The sequence below is a fragment of the Meleagris gallopavo genome, chromosome 5, assembly GCF_000146605.3.
Source record: "Meleagris gallopavo isolate NT-WF06-2002-E0010 breed Aviagen turkey brand Nicholas breeding stock chromosome 5, Turkey_5.1, whole genome shotgun sequence".
Lineage (NCBI taxonomy): Eukaryota > Metazoa > Chordata > Aves > Galliformes > Phasianidae > Meleagris > Meleagris gallopavo.
In genome coordinates, this window is record NC_015015.2 from 17,604,043 (window position 1) to 17,617,067 (window position 13,025).

General features: G+C 43.8%; 1 protein-coding gene across 1 annotated transcript in view; it reads right to left on the reverse strand.

The window, feature by feature from the left end:
• Positions 1-2,637: 2,637 nt before the first annotated feature.
• ABTB2 (ankyrin repeat and BTB domain containing 2) overlaps positions 2,638-13,025 on the reverse strand; it is a 131,446-nt gene continuing 121,058 nt past the window's right edge. The window contains exons 10-17 of the mRNA XM_031553493.1: positions 11,671-11,897; positions 10,825-11,003; positions 10,100-10,205; positions 9,861-9,963; positions 9,126-9,216; positions 7,322-7,390; positions 6,468-6,581; positions 2,638-5,121 (exon numbers count right to left, since the gene is read on the reverse strand). Coding sequence (XP_031409353.1) covers positions 4,924-5,121; positions 6,468-6,581; positions 7,322-7,390; positions 9,126-9,216; positions 9,861-9,963; positions 10,100-10,205; positions 10,825-11,003; positions 11,671-11,897 — 1,087 coding nt within the window. The 3' untranslated portion in view covers positions 2,638-4,923. The remainder of the gene's footprint in view (positions 5,122-6,467; positions 6,582-7,321; positions 7,391-9,125; positions 9,217-9,860; positions 9,964-10,099; positions 10,206-10,824; positions 11,004-11,670; positions 11,898-13,025) is intronic.

Below are 13,025 nucleotides of genomic sequence, written 5' to 3' on the forward strand. Positions count from 1 at the left end.
TAATTTTTGCTCTGAGATCATGTTACTTTTGTACCAGGGTCCCCTACAGAGGGGCTGTACGCATGTGAAGAAGCCTGAAATGGGCTGCTGTTGCAGTGTGTGCATGTAGCTGAAGGCACAGCCCTCTTGGCTCTCCATGCTCCATGTTTCCTGTGCATGGGACAGTTTCTTACAACTGTAACCAGAGGCAGTAGCATTTCAGGCTGTTTTAAACACACTAGGTCAGCTTACAGCTTTCAGCCTTGCTCCCATGCTGCTGATCGAGTGCCCGGCACGTTGCTGTGCATCAGCTCTCTCCTCTTGTGCCCACACCAGCTTGCTTGCCTATGGTGACAGTGCTGGGACTAATTGGAAGAGAATGGGAAAGCCGTTTAGTGAGCAGCACCCTGCAGGTGGTGGGTAGCTGTGACCTAGTTGTCAGCAGAATCATCCTGCTTGCTGGAGCCTGTGAGCTGTTCTGACAGCTGGAAGAAGCTGACCTCTGTGAGGTATCTGGGAAGAAGTGAAAGCAGTGAAGCTGAGGACCTTCCCTGCTGCTGGGAGCTGGCTTTTGTGTTGTGGGTGGGAGGTGAGCTCCTATGGCTGTGGTACAGCTCCAGTGAGTGGTCTGGAAGGTAGAGGCGGGTATACTGGAATGTGCGAAGGCTGAAAGTGGAAACTCAGGTGTACCCTCATGACTGAGCTGGCACTGGAGGAAGAGCTGAGCCGTGTGATGTTCTGTACTGCCTGTCCTGTGAGTGGTTTGTGAAGCAATGGGCTTGGACCTGTCTGACTGAGGGTAGGAATGGTTTTAAACTGGCTGGCTTGTTTTCTAGTTATGAGCGGTAGGAAAAGATTGCTGGGGCTGGAAATGACTCCAGTTGTGAGACTGGGCCAACCTGTGGTGCTGTAGTGAGGCCTTTTACCCTGCTCTGCTGTGACTTTCATCATATAACAGTAGTCTTTTTTTTTTTTTTTTTTTGGTCCTTTTCTTCTGCCTGGGCAAATAGTACCGAGAGCAATATTATACTCTGTATTCTTTGCTGTGCACCAGCAAAAAAGTCTTTTACTCAAAACCTCTTGGGGGAGCCAAATCTACCTTCTGCATCCTCTTTCTTTGTCAGGAGCAGTGGAGGCAGCCGCTTACAGCCCCACTTCCTCGAAGGAGTTGTCACTCTCTTCTCGTGTTCCCCTGGTTGTGTCTGTTATAGCAGGTGCAGGAAGCAGTATCTGGTTGCTTGTGCAGTGTTTGGGGAGGGCGGAGGGCCAGTTGGTAGCAGTGCTACATTAACTGGTGCTTGCCTGCTGTGTAAGGGTTTATCATAAAGCAGTAAGGTTTTGACTCCCAAAGGCAGAGTGTGTTCAGGCAGGTGTATGAGTGCTATTTCCTCTGCTCCATGAAATCATACAACTATGACCAGCAAAGTTTTGTGCCAACTTTGCTACATGTTCTAGGACTACAAGGGCAGTACTGCATAATATAGGGGTGCAACTAGTTTGATGCAAAAAAATTCTATTTAATCGACTTTCTAGAGCAGAAGTGCTCCAAAGGGAATCTTAGATCTTTGAATTCCACAACTCTTGAAAGTGTATCAGGATTTGCACTGGTTGGTTTCCAAGCATGCTGGTTTAAGGGTACAGTACAAGAGAAAGCATCCCTCATGCATCGTTCGCAGCAGAATTCTTTTAGATCACATCAACAAATGCTCACGATGCTCATTTATTGTAGAACTGGATTTCAGGTCTTGCTGCAGCAGAGAGGTGTGCTGCACAGCACCCTTTGTTTTAGGTGTGTGGTGGGAAATTGAAGGAAAGAAGCAACCATTAATGGGTTCTCAGCAGCTGAACACACATTCTGGTTGTACTAATGGCTTCTTCTGAAGTCCATAGAATTGGTGTTCTAAGAAGCAAAGTATTTGAGTCCTCCTGCAGGGTAACACTAAATCCAGAGTTACAGTTGAGGCATTATCCAAACACCATAGGGGTCTGAAAGATTTATGGGACAGACTTAGAGGGGGGAAAGAAATAGTTATTTCTGGGTCAAATTCTTGCTGTCAGCAGAAAGAAACCTCTGTATGTTTGACTTCACAGATGAGTAAATGCCCTTGCTCTTTGCATCTTGGTCATAGCAAGCCACTATTTCTGATAAATACAGAGAGAGGAAGAGAGTGAATGAGTCTAGCAGCTTTCCATTCAGGTATTCCATTTTTTGTCGTTGCTTAAATCTCTGGCTTTGTCATCTGATGGTCAGGGATGAAACCCGTGCAGCTGCGGCTGCCTCCTTAACCTCCGTCTCTGTGTGCGGGTGATGCTCATGGCCAGAGTTCAGGAGGGCTCCATGTGCTGTTGCTCACCTGACTACAGGTGGTTGCCAGTGTGGTCTTCAAACACAGGACTACTAGTCCTGCTACTACCAGAGCAAAGCAGCAGCCACCCACACCCGTCAGAGCCATCCCAGTCTTCTGGGTGCCAGGGCCAGACAGAGGAAGTGCTCTCTCCTCTGTCACCTCTTCTTTGTTACCATTAGAGTGGAGTGGGTCAGACCTTTAATTCCTGAGGTCTGATTGATATGTGTAGGAAAAGAATCCCAGAATTAGGATTTTTCTTTCACATCTGCTTCTTTTCAATGAAGGGTGTCTAGGTAAATTTCACTTGAGCTAGGAAAAATGCAAGTTTCGTTTATTATGCAAAAAAAAAAAAAAAGTGTGAACCTGGGACAGGGAAATGAATGCCTTTTTATCTCTTGCTTTGAAGCATCAAATTAGATACATATACCGAAACGATGCAAGGTGGTAAAACTGCAACTACCTTTTCCACAGAAGATTTTAAATATGTTTTTGTCATTGTTAGAGAAGCAGAATAAATAACAGCAGCTGTGTATTTTAAAATTACGTTGTTAATAAAATCCCGGTACATTTACATAAATGACAACATTAATGTACAATTAACAAAGCATTGTAATATTACAGCAATAAAAGAGGACCTACATTTTTGTACAGATAGCTGGAGCAGCTGCTTGAAAATACCTTCCAAGATAGAGCCTTTTGTGGTGGTTTTCTGGCAGAACAGTAACAATTTTGTAGCATCTCTATGGCTTTCTGATAATAAATAGGGTTACTGAAGCTGGTGATCTTCTAAAGTGGATGTGTACACAAATTAGTGTGTGTGCTTTGACCAAAGTGTCTGTTAGATGACTGATACTAGGCTGATCGTTCTCCTTGCATGCAGTGTGCCTGTGATGCAAACCCTTTGGGAAAGCAGGTATGGCACGTTTTGGTGATTTTGCTGAAGGGTGCTATAGTTCATTCTCCTTCCCTTCATCTATTTAAATCATGGCTATACCTTGCAATGGAGCTTATGCTCAGCTAAGCCTACTTTTCTACCAGTGTGCTTAATTACAATGTTAATTGTTGGATTTTTAAGTGGTAGTTTCCCACCTAAACTGTTGCTTTGTTTTCTCCTTCATCCACCTGTAGCCTACGAGCACATCTTAGCATATACTTCTGGAGGGTGCTTACAGAGATCAGGGGAACAGCTGAAGGTTGGTGAGAGCAAGGTGTGCAGTTGTATATGATTAACCAGCTTCTTAAGGTTGGGCTTATTTAAAAAGGGAAAGATAAGTGGCCTCAGAGTGTATCTTGAACTGTTTCCTTCCGCTTAAGTCCGCTAGGAGAATGTCTAGCACAAGTCCTTTCTGAACAGAAACATCCATCTGCTGTGAGCAAGGAAAAATGTGAATCTTGAGTATTTCAGTACTCAAGAGTACTTTGAGAGTATTTGAGGCATCTTGTGTAAGTGCTGCAGCCCAAATGTCAGAGTGCAGCCTACCTCGAGGCAGCAGTCAGCAGTGTGCTGTGCACAGTCTTCCCTGAGGTAGTGGAAACATCACCGCATGGATGAGGATGTGGAGGCAAAGACTTGATTTCAGAGCTTGTACCCCCAGCTTCTCTCCACAGAGAGAACAAAGCATCAAGCTGTATGTTTCTCGTGGTCTTAGGGAGATTTTTATTGCTTATTTATGCTATCAGACAGTTTTTCAGCTTAGCGATAGCTGCTTCTACACCTGAGTCTTTTAGAAAGTCTCTCTTATGATGTCAGATCTCACAGATAATGTTCACAAACATGTTTTTAAGGTAAAAGTGAATTGGGCTATCAAACCTCTGTAGTGAAAGGGTAGACAGTACTTTTTCCTCTCAAATTGGATCCAGATTAAACAATTAGCACAGTGAAACCGTATTTTAAAAAAGTTTTCTCCCTTCCCTGCCCCAGCTCAGTTCTTCATATTACGTGTGAAGAGTGAGTAATTCCAGAGTTAGTAGCTCCTACTCAGCCTCATACATCTACACAAATTCTCCTTCAAGGTGCAAACAGTTCAGGGGAAAACTTATGCCGGAGTCTCTTGCTGTGTGTGGAAACTGGTGTTTGTTACTGCAGCGAAGGGGTCTGCGTACATCAGCCTCTGTGTTCAGACTGATGACTTGTTGAATGGGCAGTGGTCCATAGGATTAGAAAACTCCTTCTATGCAGCCTTTTTACAAGTAAAATATCTACGCATATGAACCAGGTGGCCATTATGGTGTGTAGACGGACACTGAAGACTAGATATGAGGTGTTAGATCTAGGTAAGTTGCCTCACTTCTCTACAGGCCCACATTGTACATTGTTTGGATGGCAGTATTGATTGCTTCAATTGGGGTTCTTTGCTTGCATCCCCAGCTCTTGATCACACTGTTCACACAGCGTAGCTCTGACAGTAGTAGCACAGAGAAGCCAGCTCCCCTCCTTCAGTGGGACGAGGCACCACCCCTAATGGGGTATCTGATGCAGGGGACTTCCAGCGAGAACTGATGACTCCAGAAGACAGACAGGAAAGCTTCAGCTCTGCCTGAGGCCGTGTCCCCGTGCGGTTTGAACCAGTGCTTCTGCAACTGCCTTGTTCCTGCTTCACACCCTTGAGGTGACGTACACAGAATGCAGGCGGCCAGCCAGGGCTATCTGCAAGTCCCGCAGAGGGTCCAAGCCTTGCACTTTGCTGTTCCTGCTGTAGATCAGCTGTTTGAATGAGTCCTGCTCTAGAAGAGAGCTCATGTGTTTAAGGAAGAAGCCTTCACAAAAAGCTGCTAGTTCAGGTGCGTTGTGAATCTGCAGAAGAGTACAGTCAGTTAGCTCTTTCTCTATGTCACAAACCTATGGAACGTGCCTGGGCCTAACTTCATTTCCAGTGTTTTCTGAGATTAAGAAAACAACAGTAATGACTATGGAAAAGAACTCTGGTAGGCCCAGTGATGACTGGTGATTTCTTTTGATGCTTTTTGCAGGCACAGGTGTGAGCAGAGAGGCGTTTAAGCTTTTTTTAATTTCTTCCCCTGGTGGCCTGCTGCTGGCACAGCCATGGGGCCGGCAGGCCAGTTGCTTCCTCTTAAAGGAAGAGAGCAGCTGGCTGATGAAGTGGCCAAAATACCTGTTCTGCTGTGCAGGCAGAGAGTGGTGCCACAACATAAAGTAATACATTGCCAGATGGTGTGCACGACTTGTAGCAATAGGAAATATGGTTCTGCTAGAGAAGGGAGGTGAATGTAGGAGACCAGGGATTTTGCACTTATGAAACATGGTAGGGGGCAGTCTGGCTGCGATCCAGTTCCCTTTCCTTCAGAACTGCTCTGGGCAGCTAGGTAACAGAAGAAAAATGAAGCTTTCAGTACTTGGAAGCACTGTGCACATACACTGGGGTCCTGGGAGTTTTGTGCAAATAGTTATTCAATGAAAAGTACTGAAGGCAAAGGAAGAATGGTCCTTTCCACCTCTACTATTGCATAAGGTTAAATTTTAGGCTCTAAAATGGACCAGCCTGAGTTCCACGTGATAAAATAAATAAAGAAAGAAATAAGGCCAAGTCTGATAGCCAGGCAGCAAAAAAAAAATATCAGTGCACCATTATGGACAAAGTAAGGGTGCACATCACTGCCCCTAATACTTCTGCTTGTCTTTTAAGGGATCTGATCCTGTGTCTGAAACTTCTGGGAATGGCAGGCTGTTTCCTCAATGATTTTATTGATAACGTTGGTTGGGTTGTTTGATATAAAGGTTTCTGCTAGTTTTGGAGCTATAAAACAGATACTTCAGCAAGTGTGCGGGGAAAGGGTTTGCTGCTTAATTGCTGTACTGTATGATCAAGTGCCTCTGCTGCTCTGAGGATGTGATTCTCTTGGGCTTTGCTGGATGATGCTGCTGTTTCAGCGCCCCAAGTCATCTCTACACAGCTCTGTAGGGATCTCTCATCGATTTCATACATGATTGCTTTGGATGGAAAAACATACTAGTGTTGTGTAGGACTTCACAGGCTGAAACATAACACATCATCTCACTTGCGGATGTGGCTGGGGCAGTTACCAGCATAGCAGGTACCTATTCTATGCCCATTATATTTAGTCACTGAGATGAGACTGCTGCTTCATTGTGATTCTTAAATAAGGCAGTTTGGTGCGTACCTTTGCATATTTATAGATGCTAACAGAGTTTTCCATGCTGATCGTCTGGGCGCAGAGGATTTCACAGTGTCTCTGGAGACCATCCAGTTGAAACAGGCTGGCAGCCGACAACAGCTATTAGAGGAGAGAAGCTTGTGAGCCTTGAAAGAGCTAGGGAACGTAGACAGAACCGACGATCTCTTCTCTGAACAGTTTGTGACTGCCTCGTTTAACAACAGCTCAGTCCTTACGAAGGAGCAGAAAGGCCACTAGTATAGGCTTGCTTCTCCTGCATCTGCGCTGCCTTTTGTCACTATGACAGACAAGATCTAGGCTGCTGAAAACCCCCTTTTCTCAAAACAAAGCAGAACAGCTGTGTGTAGTCTTTAGCAGTAAACTTCAATCTCACCAGACCGCTTGTGACTAAACAGCATTATTGTAAAAGGACCTGTTTGTAACAGGGAAGTGCTCCTAGCTGACTTTTGCTGAATTGTAAGTAGTGCTGCAGAAGTTCAGCTTGTTTCAATTGTTTCTTTGTGATTTTTAAGCTCCTTGCTGTTTGGCCTGCTGTGGAATCAGCTACACCATCTCTAAACAGCTTGCTTCTCCCAGCAGAGAGGAGGACATGCAGAGGAAGCTTTCACCCAGCTCTAGTACCAAAAGCACTGCAGTGGTGTATTGTTTTTTTTTTTCCCCCTTGTATCTCATGGACATAATATCAAATAATTGCTAATTCTCATTTCCAAGCAACTGCATTGAAACGTTGAACTTTTCTATTCTTGGATTGCAAGCTTGCTGTTAGCTCCTAGTTTTTGCCTTTCAACCCCTGTTTATGCCCCAGTGCACTTAACAAGATTAGAAGAAAATACTCTCACCTCTAAGATATCAGCGGTGGGAATTTCCATGGATTCTGTTCCTCCATAGTATAAGTACTGCATCAGCATCTGGAATGGGAAGAAGGCCAGCCATGAAGCTGTTATCACTGAAGTCACAGGGGGCTGTGAATGACTGCACTCCCCTTCCTGAGCAGACAAGGATCACATAGTATGCTGGCTCCCATCTCCACTTGGCTTTTTTTCCTCTTGTTGCAAGTTCGCTGCTTTCTAATACTTATTTCTTCTCGGGCTTTGAAGAGGGCCCTGCTGAAGATTTTAAGCTGAGAGAGTGACCAGCGTGCCTCCGATATAAACGTTCTTGTTTGGTAAAGCCTCGCAGGCTGGTCACATGCAGCTGCCAGCTAGCTGGAGCACTGAGTCTGCCATGCCATGAGCATGTGTGTTGTGGGGACCTCCCAGCCTCTTGCCTCTCCTGCTGTGCTTCTAATCAGCTTCCAGCCTCCCCCCGCCACCATTGGGGCAGGAGGAAAAAGCCTAATTGTTTGCAGCAATGGCAGTTGAGGCTCTTTGATCTCCATGTGTGCACCCCAGCTAAACCAGGATCACCATATCTAGGGAACAGTTCAGTTTGGTATTGGAAAGGGAAGTCACTCCACTGTTCTTATACTGTGGAAGCAGGTATGGATGCATGCTGTGCTTACCACTTCTAACAGTAGTGGTAACAAAATTAAGCTTGTACTTGTAAAGTTTTCCTATTTGAGCAAGCACAGGGAAGGCAAGCTGCTTTCCAGCAGAGCCTTGAGCAGAACCTAGAGCTTCAGTGATTCAGTTTGCTGCCCCATCCTCTGAGTGCTATAATTGAGATTACTGTAGCATGTCAGAACCTCTTTAACTAGTCTGATTTTGTTTACCATCAAATCATCTAGTTCCAGGAAGTATTGCCACTGTTTTACTTCTTTTTAATTAGTTGCATTCTTCAGTGAAGCAAAAGTTTATCTTCTGAAACCTTTTGATGAAAAATTTTGTTAGGGAGGTTTAATTCCACTTGATTCTATTTTACTTTTTGTCACTTCCTGAGTTGCATAGTTTGGTGTTGGATGGATGACATCCAAACTTGTATAGCCCCTTTCAAGTAGGACCAAGATGTTCCAACAGGCAATTTCCATTCTCTCAATGTGAGGTGATGGCAGCTTTGTATGCATCATAGAAAGAGCCCCAACACTGTAGTGAAGCAATTACACAACCCATTCTGCGCTTTAGATTTCTGTTCTGTACCTTTCTTCAAAATTTGAGGTGCAGACCTGGAAAGCTGGAATGACTAACTGGTACACTTCACTGCTTGTTTTTGTCCTTGGGTATGTGCTAAGTAACCAACTTTATCTACATAATGAATTTTAGGCCCATTACATACAGAAATGTCATAAAATGAAGTGAAATTCTTGATTTTTGAGCCTTTCTTCAAAATAATATCACTAATTTCTGATAATGTGATTTGAATTAATATTAAAGCCTGGTAGTCTGCCTGCAAGTAAGCTTACCTTTTGGTTAACAAAACTTGAGATCTGCCTGGAAGCCTTTTAAAAGTATGTTAAGTATAAGACTGTTTCACCTGCCTTATGGAAGAAACAATTGTGTAGCGAGATTATAAACATGTAAGCTGTAAGTTTTTGTTTGAATTTGGTCCTAGTGAAAAGCTAGAAACAGACTTCAGATTCATGGAATAGAGGTTGAATTTAAGCTGATCTCTGGTTGTAGATTATCAGCAATATTTAGTCTCGGCTCTCACAGCCTCGAAGTATGTGAGAAGATGATGAGTAGAGAAGAGGTGAGATATGCTACATACCTTGAAAATATTGTATTTCATATCGCTAATTTCAACAGTCTTGCTTCCATGGCTGTCATGTTCCGTTTTATTGGTCATTAGAGTCTTAAACCTGTAATTTTAATAGATTTCTGTATTATCACTTCACACACTCATTGCCTGTTGACAGTCTAAGCAAGGTGAACGATTTTCCTTTGTTACCATTTTTAAGTTGACAACCAAAACATTCCTTTTAATCTAAAGATAATTGCTTTGGAACTTCAGGGGCAAATTATCCGGTAAATTGCACGAGATTCATTCAAACTCACATCATAATAGTTGAAAACACTTGTTTTGCCAGTGAGAGAGAGAAGCATGTGTTCCACAGGTGAAATGTGGAACAACTGTGCCTCTAGATAGCAAACTGAGAGGGGGAATGAAAAAGGCATGAAATGCCTTGGTCTGTGCACTCGCAACTACTGCACAGGTTTCTAGGGGTTATTACCAATCAGTTCATGTCAGTGCAGCCATGGATTTCCTTATCACCGTACTAGGAATGACTAGGAACAATTGAATGGCTAGAAAAACCCATCCTGCGTTCTTAACATTAGCAAAGATGATATGGACTGATCCTGCAGCTCTGAATTATGTCTGCAGTCCATATCCTCAGCAGCTGCATTACTGTAGTGAGTGATTAAGAATTAGTCACAAAAAATAAAGAAGGGCCAGAGCTTCCTTTTATATTATGCACAGAGCTGTAGAAAGCGATTTATTTACCTGTTAGATGCAGTAACCAGCAGGACTTTGTGTGCATAAAACAGCTTTCCTTCTACTAAGAAAGTCACATCAGACATTTCTTTATTATTTAGAAAGTGAGGATCTGTTAAGGCAAGAAAAGAGGAAGAAAAAAAAAAAAAGATGAGTTTTGGTGGTTTTTTTTGTTTTTTTTTTTCTGAAACAATATACGCTTTAAAAGAAATATGACAAAAGCTTCAGTGTTTGGGTGAGCATCTTACCAAGCCGAGCTGGCAGTGTCTTGTGGATTTCGGGAATACTGGGTATGGGACTGCTGCCATAGCAATGGGTGAAGATGGATGCAAGCTGCTGATTGATAGAATCATTCTGGGAGGAGAATAGAACAGATATCAATCAGCACTTCGCTCTGAGAGAGTTTCAAACATTCTGTAACAGTTCTCTCAAGGCTTATAGCAACTGCTCCCTACAAGAGCAACCTCAAAACAGAAGGACCAGCCACATGATCTAATAGTGCACTCTGAAAGAACGCTCTCAGCAACAGTTTACAGGCCAACCCTCTGTCATGAAATAGTCACAGGCAATCTTTAAATGAGAGAAAAGAAGGAAAATGTCGTTGAACAAAAGCTTTGTTCAGAAAGCTCCTAGAAGATACTACTGAAGTAGCCTGCATTGCCCAGTACTGTACTGCTAACACTTCCTGTTACATTTGCACAGTTTCAAAATCCAGTTGCTGAACTGAACTTTTAACAGAATAGCTTTCACTGATAGAGAAATAAATACCTGTACTGTGAGGGCTGCTTTTATGATTCCCTATCATTGGGCTGTATATGAATTTAGATAAATGCTGTTGGGGCCATCTTCATACTGCAGTCACAGGGACTCTGTGTACGCACTCACTTGTTTTTTGATGTGCCATGGTTTATACAGTTGCAAAAGACCTGGCTCAAACACTTGATTTTGGTACTGTTATAAAACGAATGCTTACTTTGCTGGTTTTGAGGATATCAAACATGAGCTGAAGCCCTTCATTAACCAGTTCCTCATTATAGTCTTCTTCCTTAATGGTGACAAATTCCCGTAAGAGGGTCTGTACAACCGAGTAGCGACACTGGTAGAAGGTTGTCCGTAGTGATTCAATCCACACGTGGAGCTTCCATGGGACTCCTGTATCCAGACCAAAAGAAAGGTGATGAATACAGAAATAACAGTGAGTGGATACTTCTGTTAGTACGTAATAACACTGAAATGTTAGCACTGAAGTAAATCTCTAGCTATTGCTTTACAGCAGATACGTTTTTGTCTTGTCATTAAAGGTGACTGAGCTGGGACACTGACAGATTAAGCAACTTGTCTACAGCAGCAGAGGACTGCTAAACTGGTCCAGGACCTTCTGCTGATTGTTAAGGACCAGAGACTCCTTGTTGTGTACTTAGCTTCATCAATGGGCAGAACACAGAGTAAATTTATACTAAACTTGTTTGAATACCTGACCCTATGCGTAGCATGAGGTCTTTTCTTGTTGTTGACAACAGACACAAATCTCAAAGCTTCTCTATTCTGCCTTCAGATCAAATATGTTCTTTCACCACTAGATCAAATCCACTTTAACCCCTGATGTTACCTTTGTGTCAAAGGGGCTAGCCTTATAAACAGAGTACGTGAGGGAGAGAGATGGCCCTTGCTTTTGATTATTAGGTACAACAGTTTCCCAGAAACTTAGGATAGACTTCCAGTTGGAGTTGCAGGCATTTGTACAAATGAAATGGGGAAAAAAACTTTGCATTCCCTGAACGTGCACGAGACTTAAAAAAATAAATGAAGAAAACCTTACCAAGTCCTCTGAGCTCCATGGTGATGTCTACGTAGCCATGCTCAGCACTGTAGTACATGGCCTCTTGCAGGGCCTTCGTTCTTGTTTTACATAGCTTGACCTGTCCCTCTGTGGAGCTGTCCTGGCTGGAGGTGTCACTCTCCACTCCCTCAGCCAAAATCTCCTCCAGTGAGAGGACATCTCCCTTCATCTGCTGGGGCTGGGTCAGGAGCTTGCGCAGAACGTTCCTGAGGAGGAACAAGTAGTATTGCTTATTAATAAATAAAAGAGCAGCAATTCAGGCAGGACTGTTGTGATTTGGGTTTATAGGTATGGCTTAGCAAATAATTTCCTTCCCAAAAATAGAATTGGGCTTTGACAGACATCTCGCAGATATAGAGCAGCATTTAAGACTCCTTCCTTCCCCCTACTGCAGGATAGAAATGGATGCCCTTATAGAAGGGACAAATTAATGCAGTATGCTCTTGTACCCTAGCAGTACCAGGGCATGTTTCAGAGTGTTGGAGCGAACTGATTTTTATTGCAGCCTCTACTTTAGCACACTTCTTAGAAGCACACTTCCTTCTGCCAGCTCTATCTATGGTAACACCTTAAGCTCTGAAGTAAGAATTACAAAGCACCTGTTAGAACCCTTGCTGTTTCCCTGATTGACCAAATTTAGCACTGTTGTTTTAGTCAGTCTTGCTTTCTGTACCAGCAAATAGAAACCATAAAAAATGCCAGTTCTGCCTCACTAAATCCAGGGAGAATTTTCTGGTTTGGAATTTCACGGAGCAGTTACAAGAAAGAGGTTTTCTTGTGTCCAGAAAGACACTTTAGGCAGCTTGCATCATTGGTCTCCCTGCGGACAGCTGCAGCCATCTGCAACGGACATCCTCATCCCCGGGAGTCCACTCAGACACGCAGCTGTGGCACCACACTGCCACTAGCTGGTGCTCTCCTTGCACCCACACGACTCCATGTGACTAGAACAGGGGAACTGCAGGCTTTCCATCACCCTCCCCCAGCTGACTGGAGAGTAAGCCTTGAATTTCAGTTTGCATGGTTGGATGTCACAGCAGGTTGTGGGAGGGGAACGGAGTTGGGATCAGAACAGCATTTCTGTAGTTTTACACTGTAAATAACAGCATTAGGCTGTTCCAGCTCTGCTGTCTTTGGGCCTCATTTGAACTTCAGATGTTTTCCCTGGTGTAGCCAGATGTGTGTTACAGCAGAGCCAAAAGCACACCTCCAGGCACGCATCTGTGTGCCAACAAGGTAGCTGCTACTGAGCACGTTGCCATAAAGGCGTGTGGTAACGCTGCAGGAGACCCCCTGGATATCACTCAGCCCATCTCTGTGGGTGGTGTGAGCCT